The sequence below is a fragment of the Sus scrofa genome, chromosome 11, assembly GCF_054392235.1.
Source record: "Sus scrofa isolate SSC_HxYL_T2T_F1_AM1 chromosome 11, Sscrofa_HxYL_maternal_Yorkshire_Landrace_v2.0, whole genome shotgun sequence".
NCBI lineage: Eukaryota > Metazoa > Chordata > Mammalia > Artiodactyla > Suidae > Sus > Sus scrofa.
In genome coordinates, this window is record NC_139393.1 from 83,452,314 (window position 1) to 83,473,842 (window position 21,529).

The 21,529-nt window shown below is 49.7% G+C and overlaps 1 protein-coding gene across 3 annotated transcripts in view; it reads left to right on the forward strand.

Annotated features, from left to right (window-relative positions):
* Positions 1 to 21,529, forward strand: part of MYO16 (myosin XVI) — a 539,824-nt gene that overhangs the window by 484,260 nt on the left and 34,035 nt on the right. For all 3 annotated transcript variants that reach the window (XM_084982290.1, XM_084982289.1, XM_084982291.1), the window contains one exon: positions 19,762 to 19,920. In XM_084982290.1, coding sequence (XP_084838416.1) covers positions 19,762 to 19,920 — 159 coding nt within the window. The remainder of the gene's footprint in view (positions 1 to 19,761; positions 19,921 to 21,529) is intronic.

The window sequence follows — 21,529 nt, forward strand, 5'->3', positions numbered from 1 at the left end:
TTTGGTGTTTAATTCTTAGTCCATCGCTACTCCTGTAGACGCAGATGTGGCGTTTCATAAATATTACATTCCTCTAAACAGTTTGTTTTCTCTAGACTCTAGGAAGGTTGAGGGTCCAGGATCCAGGTGGCTACAGATGGGTGTGCAGCCCCAGAGGAGTTACATTAGCAGCCAAGTAACCGCAGCACTGTCTAGGCTCCAGGCATGGTTTTCATGACCTGTTCGGGTCTCACGGGACTAAAAAGTATCTGCTGTGACTGTCCCATTCTGCAGATGGGAAGAGTAAGGCATAGAGAGTAAACTTGCTTGAAATCTCCCTCCTTTGAGAAACACAGCCTGACTCGAATGCGGTGATGCTGGGCTCAGAGTTTTTTCTCTTAGCTACCTACCTACACAGCGGTGCCCAGGACGGCAGGGAAAACCCCCAAGAGCAGAGGGTATGGTTTTAAAAGTTCATGATATGCTCATCTGAGGTGCATCAAGTAAGAGTCCCAGAGTTTGAATGGAGAAAATTGGTTCATAAATTCAGAAATCCGAACATGTCCTTTATAGCTCTTGGATAGAGACAATTTTGGAATACTGTCCCAGAGCCACTGGCCCTTGACATTGAGAATGACTCAGTGTTTCATCACCTGTGTCTTTCTGTTTACCTCATGCATTCACAAAGAGTTTTTCTGTTTGATGTTATCATATGAGCATTATTGTGCTAATTATTTATACTTGCTCAATTTCAAAAATTCTGAGGCCTTCCAATGATGGGGGGAGAGCAATGGCTGTTTGGGCCACAAGGGTGCGCCATTGCTCCAGTGGCCCCGTGGCTGGCTGGTTGTTTTTCTGGAACCTGAATAGAATGAGCACGTTATTCTGTTCGCATTGAAACAGATCAGGATGATAGGGCAGTGACAACAATGCAGTGCACTCAGAAATCTGGAGCAGAAAGTGGAGGAGTCTGATTTGCAGAGTATTTTGTAAAAACACATTATTTTATTATTTTCTGTCCTGTGCTTCCTTAGCTCATATGATAGAAATAGGTAGTTAAAACTACATTGACGACAACAAAATATATATGTATACAATATTTCTTCACAGAGTAGGTGTTTATCAGCTATAGTTGATTAAAATCCACCTAATAAGAAGCAGTCTGACATAGAAATATAGTCAGTAAATCTGCCCCTTGACATTTTTACAAATAAGAGCCACTGAAGCCAAATAATTACTTTTAATTTCAAATCTTTTATTTCACTGCATAAACACGCCACATAAGAATATTTTGAGTTTTAAATCAGAGCATTACATACATGAATTTTTTTTTTTCTTTACGGTATGATACTTTATTCTAGAGGGCCACTGTTTTTTAAAGAATTATTGTTAAAGTTGGCCTTATGGAAAATTTTAAACAAAAGCAGAGGATAAATTTGGTCATTTCTTTTTCTTTTTCGTTTTCTTTTTGTCTTCTTACGGCCGCACCACAGAGGGTAGATGAGTATGGACTCTCTCTCTGGCCTCATGTCCAAGCCTCCCGGGTGCACTCCCCCATCCCCAGATTATTTGGCAGTGTGTCCCGATGTCAAGTCAATTTACCGATGAATATTTATAAATATTTTATTATAGAAGTCCTTTAGAAAAACAACAGATTTATTCTTAAGTCACTTGACCAAGTACCTAGCAGTCAATGCTTTTGAGCCTCCTGGACATGATGGCTGTTCAGGTCGGAAGCCTGCCTCCCGGTGCTGGGACATTGTTTTTCATGGTACAACCAAAAGAATTCTCGGGAACGAGCTTTGCACCAAAGCAACACTGGCCCGTGAGATCTCCCACAGGGACCTGGGGCACAGCCCCTGCCGTGGGCAGCTGTGCAGACAACTTTCCTACAGCCACGACAACAAAAGGGTGCATTTCGAAGGGTCACGTCCAAACAGAACTCAGTGTGAAAAATCAATGCGCACACACAGTCGCATGGGAAACTTATTTTATGAGGTTTTGACACTGCACTGCCAAATTAGGTGCAACTCCTTAACGCGTTGTTCAGTAACAAGAAGATGCTTTAAAACTCGCTGAAATATCACAGACTCACAAGCAGAAGCCTGTGACCTCAAGGAGGGTGTTGGTAAATTGCCCTTCTCTCTCTGCTCCCGGTGCCTGAAACAGAAGTTTCGGCACTGTCTTCATTTCATCGCTGACGCATTCTAATGAGACTGCGGCATGAGAAATGGGTCCTCGTTATGCAAATCTCTCCATCCCATAATGAGATGCGGGGCTTGACATCCCACCCTGGAGGCTTCTTGCCCACAAGCAGGCTCTTCTGGAGCTTTCTCCTGCGCCGCGCTGTTCATCTCTCTCACTCCTGCTCGCTCTCCTGTCTCTCCCCGGTGATTTGTTTGTGGGGCTGGTGGCCTGAGGCTTCGAGAGAATTATAAAGGGCGTGGACAGAACCAGCACATAGTTGGCTGATGCGTCGTTGGGTGTCTTCCCGCCCCACGTAAAGGGCTGCATCCTGAGCAGGTGGAGGGTGCCTCTGCCTGCCGGAGCCATTTCGCATCCGCACTAGATTTCCCTTGTTTTCCAAATGAGTAGGTCCCCGGAGGAGGTGGGGTTCACAGCCCCAGAGAAGCGGGTTCTCCCTCCGCCGCCAGGTGGACGTCAGGCCAGGATGAGCCTTGGGAAGCAGCGTCCCTCACTGGCTCAGTGGACGTGAGCTTGAACATGGGCAGAGTCGCTCCCTCTGTGAGAAAAGGCCTTTTCCAGCCAGTCCCTGGCCCCTCTGGAGCGAAGGAAAGTGTCCGTATTTGGGACTTGCCACTGTACAGTGCAGTCTTTCTAATTCCCCGGATGCCCAGTAGAAATAACTCCTATTTCCCCTTGGAAATGAACTTTCAATTGGGATAAATTGATCCATAGCCAAACGTACCTGTATTAAGAGCGCACAGCTTTTGTCCTCTAAGTAATGGAACATTTTTTAAGTGCTGAATATTTGTTGTGAACGTGTGTGACATTCTTCTTCCCGTTTACAGCACCTTCTCTCTCTCAATGCCCGAGAATGCGCATGGGAAGATTGTGAAACCAGACCTGCCTTAACTTGTAGAGCTAATTCCCTTGCAGTCATGCAAAAAGCATTTACTTCACGCAAGCACAGGGCTTGCTACTGGGAAACCAAGAAGAGAGAAAGCAAGCGGCGTGCCCGGCCCTCTCCAGGCGGTGCAGCAGGGAGACGGGTCCGTCCCATGGCAAGGACAGGCTTTACTGGGAGGCCATAAACCCTTAGTGGGTCCATAACTGAGGCCCAGGTGGCCAGTGCCCCCCAGGGGTTTGCTCATACCTTGTTTGGGAAGAGGTTTCACAGACCTCATCAGAAGATGTCAGTGAGCTGGGCCAAGTGCAAGGCCGCTGCAGCGGATGTGCACAGCGGGTGTACCTGGCGGCCAAGGGGCGGAGTGCCTTGGAGAGCCTAGGAGAGCCTCACACCAGGGCAGATCGAGAGCCAGAAGGGTGATGGGCACTGATGATGAACTCAGAGTCCCCAGGTGCAGAAGGAGATGCTGATATGCGGTGAGCCCGGCTTCTGAGCGTGAGTTAGGGCCCCTGGTCCTTTGGGCTAACAGCCTTGAAGGGCACAGAGGGCAGAGGGCAGCATGGGCTTTCCACCTGGACGTTCCCTGGCAAGGCCTGGAGTCATGTGACAACTCAGCCTTAACCTCAACATCGCTCCCACAAAGCGAGCAAAGAGCCAGAGGGAGGGAGAGAACCAGACAGATGCCGCCGGTCTGGGCATGCGCGCGGGCCCCACAGGCTGGCAGACATCTGCCAACGGTGTCTGTCGGGAGGCTTAATGGCTAACATTGTACGTGGCTCTTTCCTGGGGGCCCAGCATGCCGGCGGCCATGGGTCTTGTCTGTGAGGCCAGTGGCACAGGTGTCAGCGTCCCCATTTACTGACGAGCCATCTGAGACTGGGAGGGGGTAAGAAGTTTTCCCATAATCGTGGGAAATAAGCAGCTCCAGAGGGGGGACCAGAGGCCTCTCCTGTCACCCAGACCCTGGGGTCTTTATAGCACGGCATTCTCCGTCTCCGGAAAACCACTAACACGAGACAATGACACCAAGTCCCTGTCTCAGAAAGAAATTCCCTTCTGGAGTTGAACACAAATCCCTTACCAGGAAAAGATACGGGACGAGGGCACGTAAAACTTTTCTTATTAAAAAAAAAAAAAAGCCACATAAAACTGTTGTAACTGTACCTGAGGGACACACAGGTGTAGTTTTTCAGGTGAGGGCTGTTCTTTTAGTGCCTGCTCACCTTGTCCTCACCTTCTCTAGAAAACCTGTCCCGCTCTCCTGTCCCCAAGGGCCCCCTCTAGTGTCAGGGGCCCTCAGGCCAGAATAATTCCTTGCATTCGAAAGGGTGGTTTCCTGGCTTCGGGTCTCCCGTCTGCAAGGTTCTGCTTGGAAGCAGACCCTGATTACAGGTGAGCAGCCCCTCAGAGCAGCCGCACTCACTTGCCAGGTCTTTGTCCAGCCTCTTTCCTTAAGGAGGTATTTGACTCTGCAAAGTGTGGCTGTCCGTCTAGTGTGGCACGTCTCAGATGCCTGCTCAGGACCACCTGAAAAGTAAAGGTGTCCCGACCCCGACCCCTGCCCCGGGGCCGTGCTAAAGACCCCACCCGCATCAGCAGTGATGCTCAACAGCCGCGGTGCTGGGGGCTGCAGAAAGTCACACACCCCGGACACACCTCCTCATCTGTCTCCAAGGTAGCTTCTCATTTCTTAAATCAGTCAATGATATAGATAATGGCCACATTAGAAACACCGCCGCGTGCAAAATTAGTGTCAGGCCCATAGTCAGGGCCCCTCTGTAAATGTTTGATGGGAGAATCTGCAACTCGCAAGGCTCCTGAGCTTGCTATGGGCTTGCTGCTTCATTCTTTGAAACCCAGGAGCAAAACCCAGCCGAGAGAGGTGACAGTTAACATATTTAGGTCAACCTGATCAAAAAGTTACCTCTGAACAGGAGGAATTATCCTGGGAAATAGTGTTGATTGGCCTCGCCGTGCAGCCAGACCACAGGTGTGTATCTTGCATAACTAGTTCATCAGAGACGTCACTGCAGCCAGGCTGTTTTCTGAAGCACCATCGCTGGGAGGAGACGCGCTTGTACCTGGAATTCTGGGGAACATAGGCAGCCTTTTCCGAACTGGGTTGCCTTTCATAACCCGTAAATATTTTTCATACCATCAACCCGCCAAAGCAAGTGGCCGTTGTGTCCTGTGGTCTCTAGACTGGATTTCGCATGAAACGCCCACGGGGGGCTCCAGAGCCTGATCCACTGAGCCACTCAGCAGCTCCCCGTGAGCAAGCTAATAAAGACCTTGCTGGCGATCTGCATCTCATTACTGCCACATGATACAACATCCTGGGGTTTTTTCCCTTTGTGAACAAGTGCTCAGAAGCGGCGTGGTGCGTGGAATGGTTTCCTAAAGACGCGCTGGAGCGCTGCCATGGTCCCCTCTCCTTAAGAGCTGGGGAAGAGCAAAACCTGTTTCTCAATGACCTGAGTGTCTCCGTCCTCTGTGCCCACTTGAATCGTTTTTATGATGAACTCAGGCGAGCCTAGAACATCCTGCGCCACCTGAGAGCTCGCTGTGTTCCGTGTCATTTCACCCCATGTCCCTTCCCGTGGGTCCGTGGCCGTCACCTCACGCCCCCAATGTGCCGAGCGTCTCAGGCCTTCTGCTGCTCCCGTGTTCACGCCTGTGCTTTTCTGGTTTCTCCTTGAAATCCACGCTGTTCATCCCTCGCCCCTGCCCACTTGCAGTGACTGTGCAGCTGCCGTCTTGCATGCGGTTTGTACCTGCGAATTGTGATAAGACCGAAGACCGGGATCCTGCTCACTTCCCTCCCCCCACAGATGACCAGGTCCTAAAACATGCAGGATCCAAACCACGGCAAAGCTGGAGCTGGATTGGAGACGACACGTTTCCGACAGAACACTCGTGGGGCCCCGCCGGCGAATTTGTGCTTCCCTCGAGTCCTGCAAAACCTACACGCCCAAAACTCGAGCTCCCAATCAAACATACCCTTCTCTCCAAAATGCCCATTTACAGGATGCCAGACCTGGCGTGCGCCCTGTATTACAAGGGGGCTATTCCCAAAGCAAATATGCATGTTTTCGGTCTTGATTTTATGGTACCCCTGTGAGGTGGAAAGACCCAGGAAGGATTAAGCAAGAGACGGAAGATTTGAGCAAAGCAATGGGTGAAAACTACCCCTGTGCAGACATTTCCGTGTTACTAGAAAACACGCCAAAGCTTACAGCCCTTTCGTTATTTCCTGAGGTCACATCTGTGTGTGGCCGATCCCTTTGCCCCTGACTCCAGTTCTCAGGTGAAATCCCAGCTGGATGGGGCTGGGCTGGTTTTAGAAGCAGGATGGAGGTGATGCTCAGACAACCGACTGAAAGTAGGGCAACCCTGCAGTCCTTGTACCCGTTCTCTTATCTGCTCTTCAAGTAAATAGCCCACGCTCAGCAGCAGGCTCTGTAGTGCAGAAGAGTCACTTTTTTCGGTTGCCTTCTGTGAGAGTTGTACTGACTTTATTTTGCCTCTTGGTATTTAATCACCTTTATATAAAGCTCATCATGAAGCCCCGCTTGGATTTTTAATAGAAAATTGCTTTAGGAAGAACTACTTCAGTCCTTCAGAAAAATGGAAGCTGTGTTTGCTCCATTTCAGGGACACTCTTGTGCACCTGTCGTACCGTGCTTTCTAGTTCCTTCTGGGCTCCCTTCCTCCTCCACGCAAATCTCAGCACAACCAGAGACCCAGGTGCATCACTCACGTGTCCCAGGAAACAGGAAGATGCTAACTGTTGGTGCTCATTTCACTGAAGGACTGGTAGCTACCTGGGTCTCCACCCACTTACCCAGGCTGGGTCGGTGCTTGGCTATGGTGAGGCGCGTCATAAAGATGTCCTTTTAATCGGACGATTGTTAGAAAACCCAGCCACGTAGCCCAGCCGCCTGCCAACCAGCGAGCATTTCCATGGCTGCAGGGGTTGAATCTATCTTAGGAACCTCTGTAATGACTTCAGGGAAAATGATCCATTTTTCAGATGATAAAGTCCTGCTGTGACATTGCCCCCAACACATGTACCTCTTTTCCAGATTTGAGAAAGCAGAGGCTGACTTCAGGCAAAGTGATTAAACTAGCAGAAGCATATTTTGTGTTGCTGTTTGCTACTTGCCTGAGCTTTCAGTTTTCAAGCTTTAAAAATCATTACATAAGGAGTTCCCGTCGTGGTGAAGTGGTTAACGAATCCGACTAGGAACCATGAGGACTCAGGTTCGATCCCTGGCCTCGCTCGGTGGGTTAAGGAGCTGGCGTTGCCGTGAGCTGTGGTGTAGATCACAGACGCGGCTCGGATCCCACGTTGCTGTGGCTCTGGTGTAGGTTCATCCCTAGCCTGGGAATCTCCATATGCCATGGGAGTGGCCCTAGAAAAGGCAAAAAGACAAATAAAAGTTAAAAAGTTAAAAAATAAAAATCATTACATAAGAAGAGCAGACTTCATTCATTTATTCCAAACAACGCACCATGGATGGGTGCGTTTTGTGCTGGGCACTGTCCTAGTTGTAAGAATTTTAGAAATAAAATGTGGGGTCTGCTCAGAAGCAGCACGCAACTGGGAAACGAGAAACCCCAGGTACCCAGGCAGCCAGAAATATTGTTCGAGGAGGTAACTTCTTGGGTTTCTCCAAACACTGCCTGTCTTTGGTGCTTGTGAAATGCTATGTTTGCATTCAATTCATTCTGCGCTCTCGTTTTTATTTTTTTCTTTTTACGGCCCCACCTGCAGCATATGGAGGTTCCCAGGCTAGGGCTTGAATCAGAGCTGCAGCTGCCAGCCTACACCACAGCCACAGCAATGCAAGATCCTTAATCCACCAAGTGAGGCCAGGGATTGTACCCACATCCCCATGGATACTAGTCGGGTTCTTAACCCACTAAGCCACAATGGGTACTCCTCTCTTATTTTTAAATGCTTATCATGACCCCCTCAATTAATTTCCTAACTCATAAACATGTCTTTTGAAGCCCTGGTCTGGAGGGTGGAATTTATAAGGTGAGATGGGGGGCAGGGGAATGAGACCAAAGCTGTGAGGGAAGCAGGTGGACTGCTCCGTGAGGCTGAGGGCGGTGCGTGTGCACATCCCGGAGGCCAGTGTGTGCACACACGGTGAACACACCCCGCTTTATACAAGGGCGTGACACCGTCATCAAGCGATCTTTCGCAGGAGTTACACCAGTGTACGTGGAAAGAGATTCTCTATCTTCATTTCCATCTAAATGCACATACTTTTAAAATAACTGATAAGAACAGCTTAGGCGTGACCCCCCCGCCCCGACTGTGTCTTCGTCCTGTGGTACCCGGCGAAGTGAGGGCCGTTGGAGGCTCCGGTCAGCCTTTCCCAGCAGTGCCCCAGTGGCTCGCCCGTCCCGAGTGTGATGTGTCACTGCCATTGTGCTGGCCACCGGGACCGTTGATCCCATGCACACAGGATCTAGAGCCACAGGGAATTAGGGACGCCTGTCCGTCCATCCCCGAAAGGACACAATCCCGAGAGCCATCAGAGAAACAGGCCACGTGGCTGGAGGAGCATTCCGACAGGACTTTAAGTCTTCAGAGATATTTTTAATCTGTTATGTAAGGCCTCAGAGCTGCCGGCTGCCAGCCAGCCCGTGTGGGCAGCAGGGCCGATGTGCAGGCGTGCAGGGCATGGCCATGCTTTTACGCCAGTGTGTAGCTCTGGAGCAGGTGGAAGCCACTGCTGCCCTGAACCCCCGGGGGCCCAAGCACACCCACCACGGGAGTCCTGCCCCAGGCCTGCCCTGTGTCCTTTCCGTGGAATGTTGGCACAGGAGAGGCTCAAGGTGTGTGGCTCCTGCCTGTTCCCAGGGGTCTCAGTCTGTGCCCTTTGTGCTCTTAATTATCTTGGGTGGATACATTTTATAATTCTGAACAAGGACGTTGCAAAGAGTCAGCATACACCATTGCTTTTTGGTTTTTTATTTAAATGTTTTTTATTAAAGTATAGTTGACTCACAATATTGTGCCAATTTTTGCTGTGCAGCAAAGTGACAAAGTGACTCAGTCTTATACACACACACACACACACACACACACACACACACACACACATTCTTTTCTTATATTGTCTTCCATCATGGTCTCTTACAGGAGACTGGACAAGTTCCCTGTGCTGTACAGTAGGACCTCATTGCTAATCCATTCTAAATGTCATTGTTTCTATCCAGCAACCCCAAACTCCTCCTTCCCCTTGGCAACCACTAGTCTGTTCTCTATGTCTGTGAGCCTGTTTCTGTTCTGCAGATAAGTTCATTTGTGCCATGTTTTAGATTCCACATATAAGTGATATCATATGGTATTTGTCTTTCTCTTTATGACTTACTTCACTTCACATGAGGATCTCTAGTTGCATCCACGTTGCTGCAAATGGCATTATTTTGTTCTTTTTTATGGCTGCGTAGTATTCCATGGTGTATATGTACCTGTTTTTTGGTTTTCCACTTTTGCTGATTTTCCTGGTTCTCTGCCCTGCTGCCGCTCCATCAGTGAGTGAACGCTAACGGTTAGCATTTTCCTGTCTCCTGTGACTCATAAGTGATCTGACCAGATCTCTAGCTGTGCTGAGGTTTGCTTAGAGGAGGTAGGGGGTCCAGAAGGAACTAGAAAACCCATTCCGAAGGGAGCACAAGAGTGTCCCTGCAATGCTGCAAATGTAGATTCTGTTTTTCTCAAGGACTGAAGTCATTCTTCTTAAAAGCAATTTTCGATTAAAAATCCAGGAGGGGCCCACGATGAGCTATTTATAAAGTTGATTAAACACCAAGAGACGAAACAAGGCCAGGACAATTCTCATGGAAGTATAAACATAAAACTAATAAATAAACAGTCTTGTTCTGAAATGATCTGCCGCTGGGTGTTGGCTGTTCCCCTAAGAAAGGCTGCGGGAGCTGTCAGGGTGTCTCCCGGGGACCCTTCTTGTTGTTTCCAGATGGCAGGGCTTCCTTTCCCTCCCATCCAGGTGACACTGTACCAGTGCCAGCAACACCAAAAGCTCCCAGTCACAGAGCAGGCATCGCGTGCTCGCCACCTCCGCATTCTGGAGGAAGGGCACCCGAAACTGGGACGCGGGCCGCCGGCCCAGCGCAGCTGTGCAGGTGCTGCGTTCCGAGGCTCCTGGCTCTCCGCTACCACCTGGCATTTAGGAAACATAAAAATAACAGCTCCATAAATAACCGCGTGACCTATGAGAGCAGACATGAGAAATCGGTCTCCGGGCCAGGCCAGCTTGTTGTTCAGATGTTGCATATTCGGCTAATTATAGGGCGGGCGAGCTGCAGGGAGAGGAAAGGGTGGCCCTGTGTTCCCCTCATGGCAGGGACAGGAGAGATGGGCCCAAAAGGAGCCAGTTAGGCGAACTGAAAATTGGCACGCCATCATTTTCTGCGCCTTTTTGGGTTCTGCAAACCTTATTTATACCGAGAGTCATTTTTTAGCTTTACTATGGGTGCATTCCTGCCCTGCTCAGCACATATGTTGTTGAAGATATCACTGTTTCCTGCTTCAGTTGGTGTTTTTAGCACAAACCCTCTCCTAAGACTTGGCAGGGGAGCGGGTGCCAGGAGCTGGGGCGGGGCGGCAGGGGGGACCAGGAAGCACTTCCCTTCCGTCCGACTTAACCCCTGGGACCAGTGCTCGTGGCACTTTCTGGCACAGAAGGAGGCTGAACGTACAAGTTCAAGGGCAACTCTGAGAAGCCTGAGCTACTCAACGGTGGTGATTTCACACAGGGTGGAAACGTGGGGAGGGATGCTGCTGGGGTGGGGGGCGCGGCGCTAGCCTCTTAGGGGAAGAGGCAGGTCCGGCGATTCTGTTTTCTGAACCCGTCCTTCCCCCGGTCCCCGCCGCCTTGTGCTTTTCTGCTTCGGGAGTAATCCGTTCGTTTAGACACGAAACTGCGTTCTGGGACGCAGCTGTCCCAAGAGCAATCGCCTGCGAACCTCGCGTCCTCACTGGTGGGCACTGACGCCCGCCCCCCCCCCCCGATCATTTCTGTGACTCTTGGCAAAGGGCGGGCAGGTCTCTTTCCCGTGGTGTAGGGTCCGTTAGGTTCCTGCTGTTCACAACACACACCCCTTTGGCGTGTGCCTCCTGCTCATACCTGACAGCTCTTTACACAACCTCACGCGGGAAACCTCTCTGCTCCTTTGAGAACCAGCCTCCGCGCGTCTGTGTGACGCTTTCTTTCTCTGGGGTGATATACCAGATGTCTGGGCTATGCTGTTATGGAGAAGCAAAAAATCGGATTCACTTCCTAGAGGCTTGTTATAGCAGAGTGCAGGGGCCTTGGCCGTGATTTCTAGGTCCTTATTTGTGTTTTTTTCCTCGTGCACAATGATGTAAGATTTTAGAGAAATCAGACTTTTTGGTCCATGCCCACGGCATGGAGCATCTCCCCAGGCCAGGGATCGAACCCAAGCCACAGCAGTGACAATGACAGATTCTTAACCCTCTGAGCCGCAAGGGAACTCTTGAGAAGTCAGAAATTTAAAAGGCATTGTTGGGAGTATCCGTTGTGGCTCAGCAGGTTAAAAACCCGACATAGTGTCTGTGAGGATGTGGGTTCAATCCCTGGCCTTGCTCAGTGGGCTGAGGATCCAGCGTTGCCACAAGCTGTGGCATAGGTCTCAGCTGCAGCTCCGATTTGACCCCTAGCCCAGGAAGCTCCACATGCAGCAGAAATTGTCACAACATTGTACATCAAATATGCTTTAGTAAAAGAAATAAAATTTTAAAAAGGCATTGTTCTGGAGTCTCCTGGTGGCTCAGTGGGTTAAGGATGCAGTGCTGTCACTGCTGTGGCTCAGGTCACTGCCGTGGTTCAGGATCCATCCCTGGCTGGGGAACTTCCGTGTGCCCCAGATGTGGCCAGAGAAAAGGCATTGCTCCTTTGGTTTAACACAAAGGAGATGCTGATTTGGGGTCTGAGCATCCTGCCTGCGTGTAGTGACACAGTAGCCACATGTGTCTGTCTCCAGAGTCAAGCTGCGACTTCTACATTTTAGAAACCAGAGCCTGGAAAGTGCCAGGACTGTGCCAGCTCTTCTCTCAGCCTTTGTGTTTTTCCTTAACGCCAAAGAGGAAAACACAAGCATATCCCTCCCTGCAGTAGCCTGGCTAGAGAGGAATTTTCCTATAGGGTTGCAGAATGAATTACAGCCAGCATGAGTAATGAGTTTAAAATATATTTTCACATTTTTTATGCCTTGCATAGCATGCTTAGCATTAAATCAGTCAAACGGCTATAGTTTGTTTTTCTCCAGCATTACTGAAAACCTGGATCCTGGTCGCTTCTGTTTCCAAAATACACCCCAAAACCATCTCAAGTGAAGGTAACTAAGAGAGAAACGATGTTTTTAAGCATTACTCCATCGCTCCTGCCTTCCTCCTCCGCCTTGATCTTTCTGTGGTATTTGGTACTGTCAGCCTCGCCCTGCTTCTGGAAGCCCTTCCCCTCTGCCAAGAGCCCCCGCATCCCAGCCCCTGGCCCCTCCCCCAAGCCTACATCTGCCTGTTTGTATCCACTGTCACCTGCGCTGCGTCCTGTCTCCATACTTGTAGGAACCTTGCTTTTCCTGGAGAAAATCCTCCCTCTGGAGCAATTTTTGTGTCTCCCTTAGACATTTTCTTTTCAGTCCTAATAAATGCTCTTGTTCAAATAATTGGCGCTTGGTTTAGCCCCTGCATGGGTGGCTGTCACTTCAGAGTCCGCATTTGCAGCCCCAAACTCACACCCATCACCAGGCACCTTGCTGGTCCTGATTCCCTCCCAGTCCCCAGGCTCAAAGGGTCTGTGCCTCAGTTCGCCCCCCGCTTCCCTTCCTTCTGCTGCTGCCTGAGTCTAAACTCTCGCCCCTCTTCCATTTCTAAGCTCTCTTCGAAGCTAGTCAGCTGGACACGTTTTGTGCTGGATGATAACCCTTTACAGGTGCAGCCTCCTTCACGTTACACGCTCACTCAGGTACCTCCCCTCCGGATGCTGCAGGAGGTCCAGGCACTTCAGCATCCCGGAACCTGCTGCTCTGCATTTCTGCTTCCTTTTCCTCTCCCTCTCTACCGCACTTTGGGGTCCCCTGGCCACCGAAACCCCTGCCTCTCCTGCATTTGCAGGGCTTCCCTTTCGACCCCTGATCCCCTGCTGCCTTCACGCTGGCACTGAAGGTGCTGGGAGCCATTACCTTTTGCATTGATAACCTTCTGACTCACGTCACCACCCAGAAGCCTGAGAAGAGGCACCTGTTAGCACGCATCTGGTTGTCCCTTCTGCACATGTCTCCATTTTATGTGTCAAAGGCTTTAACAGACAAAGCAGGCTTCTGTTTTGTTCGTTTTTAAAGGATGGGATGTGATCGGAGTTCCCGCCATGGCACAGTGGGTTAAGAATCCAACGACAGAGGCTCAGGTGGCTGTGGAGGCATGGATTTGATCCCCAACCTGGCTCAGTGGGTTAAAGCATCTGATGTTGCTGCAGCTGCGGCTCGGATTCAGCCCCTGGCCTGGGGACTTCCATATGCTGTGGGTGCTACCCCCCCAAAAAAAGGCTGTGACGCTCTGGTTGACCATATCCCCTCACTGTGCGTCTCATCCCCAAGTCTCACCGGTTTTGTAACTGGAAGTTTGAACCTTTCGATCTCTCTCACCTCCTTCTCTCACCCCCATCTTCCCCCGGCACCCGCTTGTCTCTTCCCTGGATCTGTGACTCTGTTTCTGTGTTGTTGTGTGTGTTCGTTTGGGGGGGGGGTTTAAATTCCACACATAAATGAGATCATAGAGTGTTTGTCTTTGGCTTATTTCACTCAACACCTCCTAGGTCCATTCATGTTGTCACGAATGGCAAGACTGCATTCTTCTTCCGGCTGAGCCGTATTGCATCGTGTGTGCGTGTATCACCTCTTGGTTATCCATCCAGCCACCCGTGGGCACTTGCTTGCTTCCGTACTTCGGCCGTCTTGTTCTGCGAGTGAACACTCTTAGGGAGAAAAGCAAGCAGCCCTGTGGCTCTTTGAAGAGGTAGAAAACATTCTCCTCCCACACTCTGAAATTCCCCTTTACCTCGGAACTTGGGAGTAAGTAGAGATTAGAACCCAAAGGCGTGTTAACAGCGGACAACCTGTTACCTTTTCCAATGATCTCATGTGAATGGACAAAAGTGATTTCCTGGGGGGCGTGATTTCTCTGTAATAACGCACGTGAATTTTTTTAGCTAGTAAACTTGTCAACTATTTCATAGTTGCAGCGAAAGGGTGGCTTTCGAAAATTAATGCTCAGGGCACGGTCGCTGTATGACTGCTTTATTCCTTCTTCTTTCTCTTTCTGTCACCGATTATGGACTGAGCACCTGCTCTGTGCAGGGACTGCGGGAGGCACCAGCATCGCATGTGACTGGTGTCAGTTTTCTAGGGGGAGGAGACGGAAAATAAACAAATAATTGAAACGTAAAAAGTCACGTGGTGAGAAGGGCCGTGTGGAAACCCAAGACAGGTGATGGGGACAGAAACTCACCTGGGGGTGGGGAAGGGGCTGCTGTCTCTGGAAGGTGGTCTGCACGGCCTGTCGGCTCTGTGTGCTTGGAGCAGAGCATCTGCGTTTTCTCGGCTCCAGTGAGAAGCCGAGGGGAGGGGTGCGGAGGTGTGGCTGGTGAGGCAGGTGGCAGTGGGGTAGTGGGAGCGGCAGACCAAAGCGAGCAGGGGGTGGGATCCTGGAGGGCCCCTCTGCCTCAGAAAGACTTCGATCTCGACCTGAACAGAATAAGAAACCCCCGAAGAGACACGAGCGGCACATGGCAGGATCTGATTTAGCTTGCATGTATTTATTTAGTTATTACATGTTATGGGCGTAGAGCTGATTTACAATAGTTGGGTTCGTTTCGGGTGTGCAGCAAAGTGAAGCAGCCGTACACAGACACACATCCACTCTTTTTCAGCTTCTTTTCCCAGACTGTTGAGCCGAGTTCCCTGGGTTCGGCAGTAGGTCCTGGGTACTTGTTTAGACCGTGTAGAGCAGCCGGTATGGGTCAATCCTAAAGCCCGGTCTCTCCCTTCCCCCCATGTTCCCCCTCATACCCTAAGTTTGACTTCCAGATCTGTGCTGCCTTAGCTTTTAAAACAGGGTTTGTTGACACCACCCCCGCCCCAGGCCGGATGAGTCTTCCTTGGGGCGGGGTGCTGTCCGGTGCCTGGTAAGGTCCTTTGCTTCATGCATCCCCGATTTCTACTGACTGGATACCAGTAGCTCCCACCTCCCAGGCTGACAACCAAACACATCTCTCGTGTCTCGTGTCCCCTGGAGTGTTGGGAGGGTGCACTGTCACCTTGTACTGAAAGCCCGTTTTCAAAGGCTCACACCCACTGAGTGTGATTCCTTAGTTATACAAACGCTCGCACCAGACAAGCGTTTTGTGTACTCGCAGTGAGAGATCGGCTGGCATTCTCTGCCTCGATGAATACTCAGCTTAAAAGTGTCCTCATTGCATTCTTGTATTCAATCATCATACTTTATGTAAGGGCCAAGACTTTGAGCCAGATCCCTCTGTGATTCATCGTTCCCGGACCTGTGAGAACAGCGCCAGGCAAGGGTCACAGAGAAACCCCATCCACAGGCTAAAACATCACCCTGTTGGAATCAGCTAGGGTTACACAAACCGCTGATGGCATCAGATGCGGAGACACGCAAATCCTAGACACACCTGGAAATCTCTACACGGGATTCGTACAGGCCTCACTAATTGTTTGCTTAAATTCTTTGAGAATCGCAAATATTTTCTTTTGGGGTGACGTCTCTTCACCCTCAACAACCTGATGAGTGTGGCTCGGAAGCATGAATGAACTTGATGACCTTATTTGCTCTCGATTATTATTTTTTTAATTTTCCATCAAGTATGCCTCTTGGACCTGCACTTTCATAGCTAAGACTTTTTCGGGCTTCACACCAGGGTTCTCCTGCTGTGTCCCCGTTGTCGCTGCTTCCGTGCCTACGTAGAGGAACAGGTATACTTTTGACAAGGAACGGTGCAACCACTGCTGCCCTAAACTGACCCTTTAAGGCAACATCACAGAGCGGAGAGTTTCTGCCTTTGACCCTCTTTGTAGCTGAATCGAGAAATTAACAAGTTGGGACCCAGACTGTCGGGCACCTGGGTTCAACCTGGAGTAAGGGCGTTTATGAGCAAAGGCCGACACAGAATGCCGTCAGCAAGAATCTCCCGGTTAGGGAGTTCCCACTGTGGCTCAACAAGTTAGGAGTCCAACAGAGTCTCCATGAGGATGCAGCGTGGATCCTTGGCCTCGCTCATGAGCTAAGGATCCAGCGTGGCAGCGAGCTGTGGCGCAGGTTGCGGATGTGGCTCAGATCTGGTGTCGCTGTGGCTGCAGCTCTGATTCGACCCGAGCCCAGGAACTTCCATAGGCCGTAGGTGCGGCTGTAAAAAGAAAGAAAGAAAAAAAAGAATCCCCCGGTTAATATTCATGAGTGAGGATGACCCCAAGTCGATATTAACGTGGCAGCGCTGTGTCAGTGGCTAGGATACAGTGTTTCAGGCTGGGGTTCCCAGGTCACTACCGCAGAGGCAGGCGGATAAAGTCCCAGGAAAGCAGCTGCCTTCCTCTCTACATCAGCAAATGAAAAGGAGGGAAGACTTTCCAGAAGGGGCCACGCCGAGGAACCAGTGCGGGTGGACGGCCACGCCCTACACCTCTCAGTCTACACCGGCCGCAGCACTGACTGCTAGTGAAATGGCTGCATAGACGAACCCTCTCAGGCCTCAACGACCTCATCTCAAGAACAGGCGAGGGAGTGACAGCTCTTCAGAACTGTTCTGAACATGAGAACTGAGTCAGGTCCCACCTCTCGCAGGAGATGGTAGTTGCTATGAGAACAGAGTGAATGATTGCCGTCGGGTTGACCCTGCAGTTTTAGGTCTTAAGAAGGACTCACTGCCTGATTCCAACCCAGAGCCATCTTCGCATAGACAGACATATGCTTTCATGGTAAAAATGTGAAGAATTCTTTAGGACATAATGTAAGGACCACAGCCTAACTTGTGTGACACATTTTAAAATATTTCTTGGCTACAAGGTCTGCTGGTCAGAAAAAAAAAATTTAAACTTTATAGCAAAAATGGAGATTTTTGACTATGATTAAGATACACCAATTGTTGGAGCTCCTGTTGTGGCTCAGTGGGTTAAGAACCCAACTACAATCCATGAGGATGCAGGTTCGATCCCTGGCCTCGCTCAGTGGGTTAAGGATCAGGCATTGCTGTGAGCTGGTGGGGTAGGTCACAGACATATCTCGGTTCTCATGTGGCTGTGGCTGTGGTGTAGGCCAGTGGCTGTAGATCCGATTCAACCCCTAGCCTAGGAACCTCCATAGGCCACGGTGTGGCCCTAAAAAGCCGAAAAAAAAAAAAAGAAAGAAGCTTAAAGGGAAATAAAAGCAGGTGAATGTTTGTGTCTTGAGTCAGCTTTAAAACCTCTTTTTTACCAATTTTCAGAAGATCCAAAAAAAAAGGGAAAATGGAGTTGACCACTTTGAATGAATACCCTCTGAGTCCCAGCCTGTGGGATGACCGCTCTGCCAGGAGCTGGGATGGTGACCACTCCCCCTCTGGTCACCTGCGGGCCTGGCCACGCCCACTTCACTTGTTTGTGTTTTGAACTGAAGCAGCATTGACTTTGGATGTTGTGGTCATTTCTCCTGTAACACACAGCGATTCAGTTGTACATATACACATACAAACTTTTTTTTTTTCACTTTTATTTTTTTCTTTTTAGGGCCATAGGTGTGGCACATGGAAATTCTAAGGCTAGGGGTGAAATTGGGCCACAGCCACAGCCACGCAGGATCCAAGCTGCATCAGTGACCTACACTGCAGCCCATGGCAACGCTGGATCCTTAACCCACCGAGCGAGGCCAGGGATCAAACCTGCATCCTTATGGACACTAGTCGGGTTCTTAACCTGCTGAGCCGCAGCAGGGACTCCATCACTTGTTTTTTAAATACAAGGAGTCAGAAGCCGTGGTGGTGGCTCCTTGGGCCCTGTGCGTATAAACCCCTCTGCCTGGTTGTCAGAGCCCTGCTCATTTTGCCCTCATCCTGTGTGTCCAGTGCTTCCTTCTCGAAGCCTCGGCACGTGGTCCCGTCTGGGCAGGCCAGGCTTCTCTCTGGGGAAGGGTGGTCCCTGTTGCTCTGAGCAGGGTCCCCGGGGGCAGGAGGGGAGAAAGAATGCCTACCCCATGCCAGGAAACTGGGTTGTCGTGGAGCCTCCGGCTAAGTGCTCACCCCTGAGTGCTCTTGGAGGGCAGGAGACGGCGTCCAGGAGGCAGAGCTGGGTCCCGCCAGGCCCGGCCTCCTGCTTCCTGCCTGCCTTGGCATCGTGGGAGGGAGTCACAGCTCTTCACCACATGTAACAAAGCACATTATGCGGAATACGGTGTTATAAATGTGTCCTCATGTGTCTGAAACTTCAGGATGGCCTGAGAGAGGGCCAGGATCTCCTGTGCACCAACAGACAAGGGCGGAAGCAGCCGGCACAGCCCTGACCTTGACCAGAAATCCCCTGGAGGGTAGAGCTCTGTTTTGGGGTCTTTGGCCTAATTTAGACAGTGGCTTCTGTGTTCGTGTATCTCAGAGAACTCAGTGTAGGACATGCATTTAGGCACCTTAGGAGTTCCCTTGTGGTGCACCGGGTGAAAGAGCTGACGTTGTCACTGCAGCAGCTCAAGGTTGCTGCTATGGCGTGGGTTCAATCCCTGCCCACGGAACTTGCACATGCCATGGGAGAGGATTAAAAAAACACAAAAAACACCAAAAACAGACAAACATTTAGGCAACTTGGTTACTATATAGATTGCAGAAGTGGGGTTTGGAAGTTTAGTATCCCTAAGTTGGTAAAACAAATTTTGTAACCGTGTTGCAAATATATTTGTCATTCCTTTTTTTTCAAAACAAAAATGTTGCCCCCGATGACTTAATTTAAAAACTCAGAAAGCTTCCAAAACATGAATATATTACCACGTTTCTTTTAGGAAATAACCTTCTCAAGGAAGGCAATTCTATAATGACATCAAAAAAATTCTGTATAGACGTGTTTAAAAATAAGAAATTTCGGAGTTCCCGTGGTGGCGCAGTGGAAACGAATCCAACTAGGAACCATGAGGTTGCGGGTTCGATCCCTGGCCTCGCTCAGTGGGTTGAGGATCTGGCATTGCCAGGAGCTGTGGTATGGATCACAGACTCAGCTTGGATCCTGCGTTGCTGTGGCTGTGGTGTAGGCTGGCACCTGTAGCTCCGATTTGACCCCTAGCCTGGGAACCTCCACATGCCATGAGTGCAGCCCTAAAAAGCAAAAATAAATAAATAAATAAATAAATAATAAAAATAAATATAAATAACAAATTTCATTGTCCCCACTTAGTGTGTCCCACTGCGTTTCATTAGGTTGATGCAAAATTTGGTGCCTATTTTGTAGGCCAGACGTTTGGTTAAGGATGCTTATTGAGTTACTGTTTCAAATGTAATTAATATCTGACTTGAGAAATTTGATGAAGTCCTTCCATTAATTGACTCAATTTGTTCAATACATTTTATCAGAAGAGGAGTAATTTTTTCTACACTCTGTTTTAGGTTTTGAAACTAACATGAACCTTGCCAGCCGTGATGATCTTGGTTCATCAGAAATCGCATCAGAGACCCAAGATAGAAATGCCAACAACCGTGGACTTCAGTTGTCTAACTCCCTGTCCAGTGCTGTCACGGCTGAAAATGGAAATTCCGTCTCAAATGGTAAGTGCTTCTTTCAAACTTAGAAATGCAGCAGGCTTCAAAACTGGAAATGGGGGAAAAGCTAACAACGTGACTGCAGGGCATGTCGTCAGCTTATGTTTTTTAAGTTAAGGAGTTAAAATTGCGCTTGACGTTGGGTGACTTTGCAGAGGCGTGTGTGGAGTACGAGGTCTGGGGAAACCAGTATCGAATGAGGCTCATACTGAGCGGAAGGAGGACGTGGATGGTCTGACGATGTTTTGAATGAAAGAAAAAGTGCCTTTTTCTTTTCATCCCTAAAAAGGGTGAAGGAGTATAATATTGAAGGACTGGCGAACACCTAACTGGCTTGAAGGATTTCGTGTGGGCGTATCAGTGAATATGCATCATTTAGAAATTGACTTGACTGCGTGCATCCAAGACCTGCTAGAAGAGGCTGAAACAAATAGTTGATTCCTCCACGCGAGCAGCAGCCCAACAGCAGGGCTTCTAGTGTTGTCTGAAGGGAAATTCAGACCAATCTTTTGTTGAGGGGACTTAAGGAGTTGGGCATATGGAATACACCTGTATCCTAGGCTTTTCTACCAAGCACACTGGGCATTGACGGAGTCCATAGGAGGCAGCTGAGAAGCTGGCTGTGCCTCCTGGGATGGTGCGGACAGGCTGAGTTCAGCCCCTGCCAGGGCTACAGGGGTCAGGGGGACACCTTGAGGGGTCCATCCTAAGAGTCAGAAGAACAACTAAGAACCAGAGCTCAGCTGGGAATCATCTCAGCCCTGGGGCAGGACTGAGGGCCTCCAGGATTGACAGGGTCTAGGTACCTGGGAGAAAAAAATATATAAATCCCTCCCAAAGGACAGTCAGAGCATCCGAGGCTTCAGAACGTTCTTACAAACCATTTTTCAAACACGAAGTTCAACATCACATAATCAGAAGGAACCAGGCACATGAGGACACAAAATGAGACGGAAAATTACGAGCAGGAACACCATCGTGGGGTATCTGCGGGGCTCAAAGATTGGAGTTCAAAATCGCCATCTTTAACGTAAGTACGTTTACTGTGCCGGAGGAGACCAAAGAACGAGAACCTCAGCAGAAACCGGCCAAAGGCGGCCAATGGAAATTCTGGAAATGAAAAATACAGTCATAAAATTAAGTACAGTAGAGGATGAGCTTAAAGTTAATTAGACACAGCCATTTCAAAGAAAATCTTAGGGATGTGGACGATAAATCAGAACATACCCAGAATGAAACACAAAGGAGCAAAATAGAAATTCCAGAAAATGGTTTAGAGACCAAAGGAAAGGGGTCGTTGGAATCCTGGGGAAAGAAGAGAGGGTCCCTGGGCAAGAGAAACACTTCGGAGAGAAGTGGGAGAGGAGGTCCCCACACTGACGCCGGGGCTGAGAAACCGGTGGAACTTGGCAGCTTCTTGCAAAGCTCAGCATAGACTTTCCATCTGACCCGGCGCTCCCGCTGTGGATACTCACTGAAGAGGAGGGAAAACCGTGTTCACACCATCACCTGTAAGCAGACGTGCATCCTGCCTTTATTCACAGTCATCTAAAACCACAACTAGAAGTGCAAATCGGAACGACCGTGAGATACCACCTCACACCCGTCAGAATGG